Raw genomic sequence first — 13586 nt, 5'->3', positions numbered from 1 at the left:
ATAAAAAAGAAAAAGAAAAAAGACACGTCTGACCTCCTGGATGATCTTCTGCAGCTCCTTGTTCTCTCTCTCCAGCTGTCTGGACTTTTCCTCGTCATTGTTGTTGGTGGAGGAGCCGGTCTTCATGGTCTCCTGGGCGTCCGACTGCCACTCCCCACGCGTGATCAGACGCCGCATCTGTAGATCACACACACGTTTTCCTTAGTATACTACAGGAGTTCATCAGGGCTCACTTTTCAGGCTGTGCCCTTTAGAGCAGGAATCATGGTTTTTCTTTGAACCTCAGTCCCGTGAAAAATCAGGTTGGGTATTTTATCAATTCCAAAATGGTTAAAGAGGTCAGAAAATGTCTAGAAAACAAAAAATACCCAAATGGTACCACTTCACAATAACACTACAATTATAAAAGATTTATAAATGGTTTATAATTCGGTCATTAATTATGTTGTTAACACTTCATAAATCATAAATAAACAATTATAAACAAGTTGTTTATAGGTGTAAGGTTTATTCATTTACACAAATGAGTCTCTCCTGATTGAAATAAAATTGAATTGAAGTGAATTGTGATTAGAATGAGGACGGCTGCTGAGAACATGTCAAGATGTCAACAACACTACCACGGCCTCAGAGGAGGAATCTGCTTTGATATGATCATGTGATCTGCCATAATTTGATCTGTCAAATGAAACTTTCTGACCATTAAGATGCTGAAGCTGGTTCATTGACAGTAACTGAACAAACATGTGATGAAGCAGCAGCTACAGATGCTGATGATGGAGAAAACAAAGAAAGCTCAGTAACTAATGAGATCTGAGCCTGAACAGTACAGAGACATGTGGGCTCACTATTTAGCAAGCAACAGGTCACTGTTGGCCTTTATATCTAATGTGTTATAACAGCTTATAAATGACTTATAAAGTGTTAACAAGCTCATTAAAAAAACAGTTATTAACCATCCATGAATACTTTATAAGGGGGGTCTTACTGTGAAGTGGTACCTTACACCTTTAACTATCAAATATGGATGTAGTGTTTGCGTGTCCACATTCTTTTGGCCGAGAAAGCTTTCCTCTCTGCAAAATATTGAACAGTCAAAATGGTTTCCAGAGGAGTGGATCGATACACACGGATTCAGCCGGCGCTGACAGAGACCCGAGCAGGAATTGATGCTGACGCAGCACGGCAGATCCATCCCACAGGTCATTATGTGATCTATTACACCGGCCCACATGACTTAGATCACCGATGAAAGGCAATTCATTACGTCTGACACTTAAACTGCTGCTGTAATCTGCAGGGAGGAGATGACGAGAGCGGGACAGCGCAGGTTTTTTACCTTGGGGACGAACAGAACCACCAGCGTGATGTAGACCGAGAAGACGATGGCCAGGGAGGCGAAGGCGAAAGAGGCGTCCTGCTGGGAGGACAGGATCATGGTGACCGGCGCCGTGATCATACACAGCACCTGAGGAAACAACATGTTTAGGTCTTTCATTACAGAAGAAGAAACACGTGGACTTATAATAAATAAATGAATACAGTTTCCCCCGCAGAGTGAGCTGACCTGTCAGTATCTGGGCTGTAGCTGAGGGAATTCTGGGAAAAAAAGCTTCAGCCCCTCTATTCATGTCTTCTTTCAGTTATAGAAAGTAAATACTGTATTTCCTTATTTTTGTCACAAAGAACTGTTTGTTTATCCAGAGAATTCAAGGATATAAATTTAGGGTTCAAAACACTGGACAAAAAACCTGCTAAGACCCGCTAACATCAGGCTTTTGTTAGCGATGTGAAAGGGTACGATCAGCTTCCACTTCCTGGTCACATGACTCTGCAGTAGACTCAGGTATTTATGTATTTATCCTTCCTCCTTTTAGCGTGTTTAAAAGAACCTGCTAACTTTGGTGCAAAACAGGAGTTAGACACCTTTTTGGCTGGAACTCCTGCAAGTCAGTGAGTGAGAGATGAAGTTACACCATTGGTCGGTCAAGCATTGGACTTTTCCCATTGGCTGTTGCTCCTTCAAAAATGATTACGCGTGAAGAGTTTTTATGACATCATCAGGCGGCGTTTACAGTGGATCCACAACACAATCAGATACTGTGCTTCCTCTAAATGGGGGCGGGGCCTTATTCACCTCACCTGCAGAAGGTAACAGGTCTGTATTTCTAAGGTTATATCGATAAACCAGGTTTATACATCGTCCACGCTAAAGTTCATGTCTGACATACATGTGTGGGAACATGATGACATTTCTCACTTTCAGTTTGACCTCCTAATAAAGTGGTTTAGATTACAGCTGAAACGGTTAGTGCATCAATAAATGTGTTGATCAACTGAGAATTAACCAGATACTATACAAATAGAGATCTGACACTACAACACTCATCATCATTATTATTATTATTGTTATTGCTATTATTATTATTATTATTATCATTGATAATACCATTACCTATGGGTTATACTATTACTATTTTGACTGTCAGCTACAGCTTTAGTTTAGAGGCTTCCAATCGTCTGACTGCTCATGCTTCTTGACCTGTTGAACATAATGTGACTGTGCTCACTGTTACCATGGAGATAATGACAAAAAAACTATGAGAGAATATCTTGTAAAGACTCTCCTGGGAATTGTTATTTAAAGGTAAAGCTTTAGACAGAACCATCAATGACCTTCAGCTGAACCATGCTGCCCTCTAGTGGTTCTTCTTGTGCATGCATCTATATTATTTTCTATCACCAGCATTATGCTTCTTTATTTTCTAGTTTTGTTTAATTGATATTTACTTTCTATAGCGTTATCTAACCATGCAAACAGTTCTTGTTTATTTGAAATATCTCCTTCTTGACACAATGGAGACTAATGGCATTTAATTAGTGGTAGCCACAGCACCTTATCAGTAAAATATAGAACACAGGTCTAGTTGTTTTTAGACATTAGACATTTTAATGAGGTCAAACAACGTTTTTAATAAAAAACTGGAAGCTAGATTTCATATTCACCCAAAGTACCAGGCTGATGTATGAAGACGAAAACTACAGACATTCTCTGTATAACTTAATAACAAAACAAAATTATTTTGGTTTTGTAAACACACAACACAATTTCAGTTATTATGTTATTTTTTCTTATAAAGCCTCGCTTTTATTTTTCTATCAGTTAATGAAAATGTTTTTTCACATCTAGTCTTCATTATTTGGTTAGCTCTAGTTAACGGTTACCGTGACACTGATCACACTGTGAGGGAACTACCTCTCCTCCCAGCCACCAGCTACTAACACACACACAGACAGGTGTGTGTGCAACACTGTACAGCATCAACAACTACTGTGTTGCTATGTTGTCCCTGCTTTATTCTGTTGGTAATAGTGCAGCAGATGAACTTGTATATGGAAGGTTATTGTGCATTTTGTGACTAAAGCATGAAACTTTCTCCAGTGTTTCTATAAACCATGAAGTTTCTATTCAGATGTGGAGACATTTCAGATCTGACCTCCGGGACAGAACAGAGCTCCTTGGAGTAATGAGTGCGGTCCAGACCAAACTAGCATGTTAGCTTCTGATTATATCAGAATATATGTTGAGGTCAATGACCTCTCAAGTTCACCAGAGGTCAGATATAAATTGCCCTCATGTCTGAAATAAAGCCTTGGGGTATGTAGAATATATGCTGAAGCTTTCATGCTTTAGTCATAAAATGCACAGTTGGTTTGCATGTGTGCTCCACTAATAAACAGCAGCAGCTTTTTGATTTATGGATCTTCATATTGCTAAATAAAGTCTGCGGGCTCCTGCTGTGTTCTGGTGTCTCTACTCTTTTGTCCCTTTTATAGAAGGTAGGCTAAAGAACAGATACACCTCTGTATAATGTAACACAGCTCAACAGCTCCACATTCTACATCCTCCACAATGATCACACAGTTGAATCAACAACTTAGTTTCAGGTGTTCCTAATAAACTGCCAACTGAATGTGTATTGTAATTTTACCAGTTGTGTCCACAGGCAGCAAAGAGCCTGGCTGGAATTTATTGGTTAATTTCGATGCACCTGCTCATCTGGGAGCGGTGTAATGAAACACCAATACACACCTGTAGCCTCAAGATGATCTTTAATTTAATAGTTTTATCATATGTTATTGTAATCACCATATTTTAACCCCACTTTAACATTGTAACACAAGTCATTTTACTGCTACTTTAGTCAAATTTCTTTTCAGTAACAGTATTTAAAAGTGAATTTTCCAGTTCTCTTTCCACCCCTCTTCATTTGTCTTCATGAGAATCAGAGGACGAACAGGAGTGAGAGAGAGGTGGCGGCGAGACAGGAGAAAGAAGGAGAGAGAGAGATGATGCAGGGAGGAGATGAATCAGACAGAGCGAGCGAGGGCGGAGGAGTGAGGGACGGAGCGACTGAGCACGGCATCAGATAAAACAGCAGAGAGGTGGAGGTGAAGGTGGAAATCGATGTATATTGATCAACAGTCAGTCATCTCTGTGCAGAAGCTGAAAAAATCCCATCCACCCCAGCAGCAGCCGCATTTTCTCTGCTGTGTCATTACTTACACACAGCGACGCACAAAACACAATCCTGCCCTCCGCTCACACACAACTCGTCTGATTCATTTCAGCCACCTCACTGGAACAAATTGCATTTCTGTGCACCGGGGTCTCCGGAGGGAGAGCGAACCGCTGTCATTCACCTGGAGACAGACTGTTTCCACACCAGTGTTAATTTCATGAATGAAAACTGTGATGAAAAATATTTTTCACCATAAAAAGGCAGACAAAAAGGAACCTTTGAAAATCAGGGCCATGATGAAATGTATTACGTTTTTGATCAGTGAATCCAAATGAAACAATAAAGATCTCCGAATCAGTAAAGCAGTTTGTTCAGAGGATGAATTAGTCGTTTGACCTGCTGCACTTGGAAGAGTCCTGTTCCCGGAGGAGACAGAATCATGGGATAAATTCATCTACAATCCAATGAGCAGCAACAAAACAGCTGAGACAGTCTACGGAACCGTGCAGGCAGCACGCATGAAGCTAAGCTCATGGTGGAGGTAACATGAATGTTACCTTCAGTCAGCTGCTGTCAGGAGGAGTGAGTAAGTTCCAGGATTAATGCGGGTCCATCTAAACCGTCCTCTAGAGTCCTCTACAGTACTGATGCTATCTGACCAGACAGCGTCTCCGCTCTAACTAAACCCACGAAATGAACAGTCAACAGGTGAGTGACTCCAGCTTGTGAAGGACTCACTGCTCCACAGAGAAAAGCACAGGTAGCTGCAGTAAAGCCAGGTGATGATAAGTGGCGCAGCCTCCAAATGCACTGAAGACATAAAGGTTAAAGCATAGCCACAACAGAGAGAAAACTACAGACAGATAGTTATTTAGATGACTTCTACGAAACTGCAGGGACAGAGACAATAGTGAGTACCATAGGTTTGTAACAATATAGCAAGGAAGGCAACATTATCCGGCGTAACATTTTGAAGTATGCATCCAACCAAATAAATCCACTGTGCTAGCAAACTTGTGTTTTTGGTCTTTGTGGCTATAAAATCTGGGGTGGTGGAATTAATGGGGCAGATACGTGTTGTTGTTGCTGGCTGGACCACATCATATACTATCTCAGTCTGATTGTGCACTAACAGATCACATCCACTGCAACAACTGGAGAGCCAAAATGGATAACTGGTTAGGAAGGTGAGAGGAAGAGGAAGAGAAAATTACCATTCAAATAAAAAGTGCTCTAAATAGGGTTGCCACCTGTCCTGGTTTTTCCCAGGATTGTTCTCTTCTTTGAGCGACTGTCCCGGAAAATTAATATTCTTTCCCAGAACACGAATTGTCCCAGTTTTTGTGAAAACACTGTTAGTTTCAAATAAAACATTTGTTTCTTTCTACTGCTTTTCTGTTTTCTTTCTGGTTATGTCTAATTCTGTGTCTGTAAACATATGAAAACGGGATCAACAGCGGATGGCAGGAAGAGTGTTAGCCGGGCCTGACCTCTACTACAAGTCTCAAAATAAACCTTCAGTTTATTCTGTTTGTGAGGTGAAATGGGGGGAAGCGATGGACGAGCAGGATGTAGCAACAAAATCAGGCGAAAAAATGTTTCAAAATAAAATCTCCAGGTTGCTTTAACAGCATCACCGCAGCAGTCTTTGCAGCTTGGTTGCATGCATAAACTGTACTGCTAACTGCTAACTAATTATTTAACCCTCCTTTGATCGCTAGCATCACCATTCTCTCTCTGTCTCTCTCACGCTCTCTCTCTCTCTCTCTCACCCAATACGCACACAACCTATGTACTGATCTATTCCTGAAGGAGCTGCTCTACTCCTGTAACAATATTCTGTCTCAAACTTCATCAATCAGTGTAATTTACTTGTATAGTTGCTACTGCTGCGTCTTAATGCGCAGGTCTAGCTTCCACACATGTGCATGATACTGCAAAATCATGACTGATCTCAGAACAGTAGTAGCTGAGTCAAGGACAGACTGTCAAGCTCCAGTCCCTGTCAACGGGACGTGGTCACAACCTAACCTAACCTAACCCTCCAAAAATGACAGAAACTTTAGAAACATTATTGAACTTCAATACCTTTACTGTACAAAATGATTGATGTGAGTTTGACACTTGAAGACTGTTCTTACATTCTTCTGCTGAAAGTTTCTCTGAAATGAAATATATTTACATATTTATAGATTCTGATAAATTGATACGTGATGTATCTTAAAATATGTCTTTTTTATTTATATTAAGAAAATAATTTACTTTCATGTCATTTGTGTAATTTTTTTTTTTTTTTTTCTTATCAGAAAGTCAAGCTATTTGTTTATAGGCATCAAATCACTCAATGGCCTTTGTGCCCTAAAACTCTTTGTGTCACCAAAGGCCAAACTGCCTTGTCCCTAATATGATGAAATTCCTGGGCTGTCTCTATCCAATCATGTGGTTCCACTCTATCGATTACAAGTCAAGTTTCAAATCTGAGTCAGTCATCAGGTCATCAATAGTTCTGAGACATGTGACCAGGTAAAAACTTGAGACTTGAAAGTTTTTGTTCACAGCAGCAGGTTCTCGTGAATTAACTTCGACAGGGTCTAAGTCCAGATGTCCAGTCTATAGCTTTGGTTGTGCAGAGACATGTTTTGTCATTTTCCTTTGATGATATCTCGCCATGCAGATATTTTTGGTTTTTATTTGTCCAGGATTTGAATTCAGTTTCCTGATGTCCACTCCAATACAGTAGAGGGGGGACACTATTTGGTTTTCCACAGTGAAAACAGATTTTATTGGAATTACATTCTCTAGTCCCTCAAATGAATTATGGGCCATTTCCTGTTCCACAATGAGCAAAAAGCAGCTTTTTTATCCACAACATGTAGTAGATCCCAGAAATAGATCCTGGAGCTAACCAGGAGACAGCAGACAGCAGCTCTGGGATCAAACTAATTTGTTTTAAAGAGAGAGGGTAATCTGACAGACCAAAGAAGAAGAGAGGAAACACAGCAACCAACACATACACATTTTTTTCCCTGTACCAATTTGCATTTCACCCACTCAGTTTAGGCTTAAATTGGGTTCAGTGCATAATGGATAATCCTCCGAGATGAATTAAAATACGACAACGGGAATAAAATTCACAAAATCAGCCGTGCTGGAGATGGCGTTGATTAAAAAGCCACTTTGAGTGTGTGTGTGTGTGTGTGTGTGTGTGTGTGTGTGTGTGTGTGTGGCATTTGCAACCAGCAGTAGATGCCTTACTCGTCTTTTAAATTGTCATGCAGAGCAGAATACTTTACAATCCGTCAAGTGAAATGTGGTTGCAGTGAAAGAACTTGTTGTTCTTCAACACACATTTAAAACCTGAACAGTTGACTACTTCATGCGTCTGTGTGAGAGAGCCCCCGGGCCAGCCAATTATAGACACAGAGAGCAGCGCTGTCTTTAAAGAACACTTGAGGGGAGGATGTCAGAGTTATTCACAATGGGCAGATGAAAATCCTTTAGAAACCTGGTCACAGTCACACCTCATCTGCCTGCACTTTCAAACACACTGAAGCCCAAAAGCGGATATCATGAGCCGCTTTTAACTTATCACAGACGTGTCATGTTTCAGTCACAAGCATGTGTGAGTACAGACTGGAAGTCAAGCAGTATGTTTCATTGAGAGGTTCATCCTGTAAAAGACGAGCCCATACGTCGTCTGTGCAGCAGCTTATTATGACCCGTAGTTATGTTTTGTTGCTAGGTGATATCTCGTGGCCATAGTAATTATGACAGGGGCAAAGGAGGAGGTCAGGTGATGTTAATGGAGGTTAAGGTTGACGGACGGGTCAACGAAACACAGGTATGAAACTAATGTGAAACCAGCTGTTTATGTTGTTGTGTAATTTTAAGGCAGTAACCAAAACCCAAACCACAACCTTTCCTAAACCTAACAAAGCCATGACTGTTTATTACTTTAACCATGGCGATGAAGGTCAAATACGCCGCTTTCGATACAGACTGCAGCTGTGTCTCAATTCAGAGGTCTCATCCTTTAGAGGCTGCATCTGAAGACTGGTTGCAACACAGCGGTGTGACTAGACTCTCCCATTTCAAAGTTTCCTTCAAATGCATCCTTCATTTCCTGGACACTGAAGGTTCGAACAAGTGGTTCCTTCATAGTCCAACCTATCTTCGATGTGATGCTATGTGATTCTATGGATGCTACGTGATGCTATAGATGCTATGTAATACTTTGTGATGCTATGTGATGCCACATGATGCTATGTGATGCTACTTGATGCTGTATGATGCTATGTGAAGCTACGTGGTGCTATGTAATGCTATTTGATGATACTTGATGCTGTGTGATGCTATGTGAAGCTATGTGATGCTATGTGATGCTATGTAATGATATGTGATGCTACGGGATGCTGTGTGAAGCTACGTGATGCTATGTGAAGCTACATGATGCTATGTGATGCTATGTGAAGCTTCTTGATGCTATGTGAAGCCACGCGATGCTATGTGATGCTATGTAATGATATGTGATGCTACGTGATGCTGTATGAAGCTACGTGATGCTATGTGAAGCTAAATGATGCTATGTGAAGCCACGCGATGCTATGTGATGCTACTTCATGTTACGTGAAGCTAGGTGATGCTATGTGAAGCTACGTGAATCTATGTGAAGCTACATGATGCTATGTGAAGCTTCTTGATGCTTTGTGATGCTATGTGAAGCCACGCAATGCTATGTGATGCTACTTCATGCTATGTGAAGCTACATGATGCTATAGGTATGTGCACTAAAATAATGCAATGCTATTGTGAGCTAATTGTAAGTGCAGCAGAAAGAGCTGGTAGAAGAAGAATTTGTGTATGTGGAACACAGATGTGAACATGTGTCTGTGAGGACTTCTGACATGTGACTTCATTCCTGATGATGAGGACACATCACAGCCCTGTCACTTCAGGTCTCTGCGGTTTCTGCAGAGCCTAATGCAGAATGTGAGAACGTGGTGGCGTCGTCATTAAGGACACACACACTGGGCTGCAGAGCCCACCGGCTGGCTCCGCCCTCATTTAAGACAGCGTATTATGCTGTAGGTGAGTCTTGCCACCGAGGACGGCAGATCTTCCTCAGCAGAGCGTGAAACAAAGGAGGAGAGGTCAAAGAAGAAGTCCTCGCGCCTGCTGAGAGAGTCTCTGCTGCTGAAGGATTGGAAGTGAAAGACCAAGTCTGCAGACTAACACAGAGCCTGCAGAGAGGCACAGTACTGACAAACACATTAGTCTGGCTGCCAACAGCGACAGCCACAAACACACACACACTAATCAGCCTTTTCATATGGAACCTATATATAGACAGGCTGGCCAGGCACAGAGTTACAGTCCACAGGAACATTTTGCTTTCAGATTTATTTCTCAGATTACTCTGAAATGGTGCATTCAATGTCCTGTGCCAGTGGTGAATGAATGCTGTTGTACGAGTCACCTTTCAGTAAGTTGAGGTATAAATCCATGTTTAATGGTCCCTCTACATCTCCCACAGCAGCGTCTGGAGGAAACTCAAACCTTCATCCCCAGTACGATGTGAAACTTATGTGAAGTGTTTTATCAGTGAATGCAGCCCTGCTCACACACGAGGATAATCATGAGCGACGTGCAGTGGTCTTTAAAGGACCAGTCAACTAATTTACACATAAAGCCTGATGATGTCATCATGTTGTCTCACCGTGCACTTGAAAGTTCAGCTTACAGCATGGATCTGATAAGAAGATGATTTTGGGCCGATTCTGTCTTAGCTGATAATTCTACCTTAAAATGGTTTAAAGGTCCCATATTGAGGCTCAGAGCCTCCTGTCTTCTGATTGGCTCACTGATCTGTTGTTACTAGACTCTAAAGAGAAGCCTGAGAGAGGAGATGTAAAACTACACTGAGATGGTTTTTGGTTCTTAAAACTACAAATATATCTTCTTATGGATCAACACTTCAAATAAAACACAGGAGAAGAGGGAAATATGGGACCTTTAATGTGTGCACTGTTTGCTGAGCATTATGGGACTTGTCCGATCCAGTGTTTTTTTGAACCTTGACCCACACTACTTGTAAAAATAATGTCAGCCTCTGGATCACTGACTTTGATCACTCTTTTTAAATTATAAAAGTCTCCAAAACAGACAGAGAATAGACCTATTCATGTCATATTGACAGCATGCTAGGAACATCACATAAAACTGACACCTTCCACTATAGTTTCAATGTCTCTCTGAATCTGAATATGACCCTGACATGAAACTAGAATCACCTCCTCACAGTTGTTTCCTCCACCAATCAGGAAATATGGTCACAGTCTTCCCTTCCGGAGTTACAGCACTGAGTAATGGCCAGAAGTGTTTTTGTAACATTATGATGTCAAAGTGAAGTTGACCTTTGACACTTTTGATATAAAATGTCATCACTTAATATTATCCTGTTAGACATTTCGGTTTGTGTCATAATTAGCGAATGAATTTGTGAGTTATGGCCAAGAATGTGTTTTGTGAGGTCACAATGATCTTGACCTTTGACCTTTGACCACCAAATTCTAATCAGTTAACCCTTGAGTCCAATTGAATGTTTGTGCCAAATCTGAAAGAGTTCCCTCGAGGTGTTACTGAGATATCACGTTCATGAGAATGGGACGAACAACCTGAAAACACACTGCCTCTGGCTCTGACTGTCTCCGGTGTGGGGACATTAAAATACAAATATATTTTTGCACCATTTTGGAAGCTGCACGTGGAGACAGTGGCATTTGAGTGACATTTTCGGTCAAAAATAAATAAGAAATTCATTTATAATCAAAAGAAATCCAACAGTTGAGTCGCCTGCAAACTAGAACAGCAGAGCTGGCAGTCGCAGCGACGCAGCAGAGGAAGAAACCTCAGGCGTTCTGTGTGAGTTCACCTCTCGTCTGGAACAATTTCAGGTAAAGGCCGAGTTTCTACCTCCTTTCCAATTATTCAATATACTTATTGATATTATTACTGATATTTTATGTTATTTTTTTAATGTTTTTTTTTAAGAGGGTTGGGCAATCTGACAATTCGAAACAACACACACACACACACACACACACACACACAACTAAGCGAACTCACAGCAACATTATAGATGGCCATGCCCACAGCCCGGTGGTCGTTGATCTTCTCTGTGGAGATGGACTTTGTCTCGTAGGCCAGGAAGATGCCGAGCAGCAGCAGTAAGCCTTTGTAACCGTACACCACGCCTGCAGACGCGTAAAAAGAAAAACATACCAAAATATTGCAATATGATATTGCAGCGAACTTCTAACAAGACTTGCTTCAGAAGGTTATCAAATTAAAGACACTCATCAGGTGTTCACTGGTGTTGTGTTACGCAGGAAGAAAGATGCAGAGAGACAGATGAAGGACAGAAACAGTGCTGCAGGTTGGTGCTCCACTCACCCAGCCAGGTGTTCATCTTCTCTGAGCTGCAGTGCTCCAGTAAAGGCTGAATCAAAACATCCAGGTCTCCTTTGGGGGCTTCTCTGGTGAATTTCTGCACCCAGGTGAAAAGCAGTGATGCAGTACAACGTCAACAAACATATGAGATCAAATCCGTTTAAAGGTCTCCTGTGCTTTACTGTATGTGTTGATCCATAAGAAGATATATTTGTGGTTTTAAGAACCAAAAACCATCTCAGTGTAGTTTTACATCTCCTCTCTCAGGCTTCTCTCTGGAGCTCTAGTAGCAACAGCTCAGTGAGCCAATCAGAGTAGAGGAGGGTCTGAGCCTCTCTTCTGATTGGCTGAGTGTTTTCTGAGTGATCCATTAAAAATATAGCAGCTTTCAGGTAAAAACACTCAGAGAAACCAAATCCTGCAAGGTTGGATGGTGGGTCCAGGTGGGCGGGGCTTGGGGCGTGGCTGAGAGAGGTGAATGCTTTTTCATTTTTATGTCTGAAAAGGCGTAAAATGAAAACAACTGATTATGTAATTAGTTAAAAAAAAAAAAGAAAATACATTTTGAACAATTTTGATAAACGAATTGTTTGAGTCATTGCAAAAGCAAAAATGATAAATATTCGCAAGGTCCAATACATGACTTAAACTTAAACTTGAATTTTCAAAATGGATTGTTGCATTTGAAATGAATCATAATTAAAACAACATTTAATTTAAATTAAATGGCGTGAGAGAAGCCTGACATTACAGAAATGTTTATTAGAAATGTGCTAAAGTTAAAATTCCGATTCAAATGTTTAGGTTGCACCAAACTACCAATTTCCTCATCAGGATTTTTTATTGTGTCATACATCATGCACAGAAAAAATGTAAATCCAAATTTCACTCATTTTCATACAGCCCGAGCTTCCATACTCGTCTTCTACTTGTTTTATTGCTTATACAGTTTCTTCCCAGTTAACCTGACGTTATTCAGACGCAGCACATCCAGAAGTAGATATGAAGCGCATCTTTTAAAAGGGATTTAAAATGATTTTGTCCAAATGAATGGATGATCATACCTCCACTGTGATGTGCAGAGGATCCACGATCTGCCAGATCATGAGTGACAGGACGTCGATGCCGAGCAGAACGCCAACGGTAGCGTAAAGTTTCCACGGTTCCAGGTGCTGCTGGGAAACAGGGGGGGTGGTGGTCACTACGGCTGCACGGAGAGGGATCAGGAAAAGGCGCAAATCCTCTTTTTCTGATTTTGTGAGGGAGGGATTTATGAAGCCATAAATAGACTTGCCTAAAGCTGGACGAGAAAACAATGATCCATCACTAACTGAGGCCAATCCAATCTGCCCTCAGAGCACTGGGCCATGACAGGAGGAGAGACAAAGAGACCATACTGATGAGAGCGCACAGTAAATAACGCTCTTCCTTTATGTATTCAGCCCCAGAGACAGACACATTTTGCAGGAACAGCTCCAACACTATAAAGTGCTTATTGATTTTGTTGCATTATTCCACTAGATCAAAGCTTTGGGGCTTTTCAGCTGGGGCGAGTATGAAAACAGATACAGAGGCAGCGGTGGGATCTGATCCGTCTCCACCACCAAACAATGA

At 41.2% G+C, this 13586-nt stretch overlaps 1 protein-coding gene across 5 annotated transcripts in view; it reads right to left on the bottom strand.

Annotated features, from left to right (window-relative positions):
- The window catches only part of gabbr1b (gamma-aminobutyric acid (GABA) B receptor, 1b), a 170312-nt gene that overhangs the window by 6721 nt on the left and 150005 nt on the right, over window positions 1-13586 (bottom strand). For 4 of the 5 annotated variants that reach the window (XM_056398721.1, XM_056398725.1, XM_056398723.1 and 1 more), the window contains 5 exons: window positions 13037-13147; window positions 11976-12069; window positions 11649-11776; window positions 1340-1468; window positions 34-177 (listed from right to left, as the gene is read on the bottom strand). In XM_056398721.1, the coding sequence (XP_056254696.1) occupies window positions 34-177; window positions 1340-1468; window positions 11649-11776; window positions 11976-12069; window positions 13037-13147 (606 nt within the window). The remainder of the gene's footprint in view (window positions 1-33; window positions 178-1339; window positions 1469-11648; window positions 11777-11975; window positions 12070-13036; window positions 13148-13586) is intronic. The other variant, XM_056398722.1, reaches the window with a different exon arrangement.

Source organism: Seriola aureovittata, chromosome 16, assembly GCF_021018895.1.
Source record: "Seriola aureovittata isolate HTS-2021-v1 ecotype China chromosome 16, ASM2101889v1, whole genome shotgun sequence".
Lineage (NCBI taxonomy): Eukaryota > Metazoa > Chordata > Actinopteri > Carangiformes > Carangidae > Seriola > Seriola aureovittata.
This window is presented reverse-complemented; position numbering and strand designations above follow the sequence as displayed.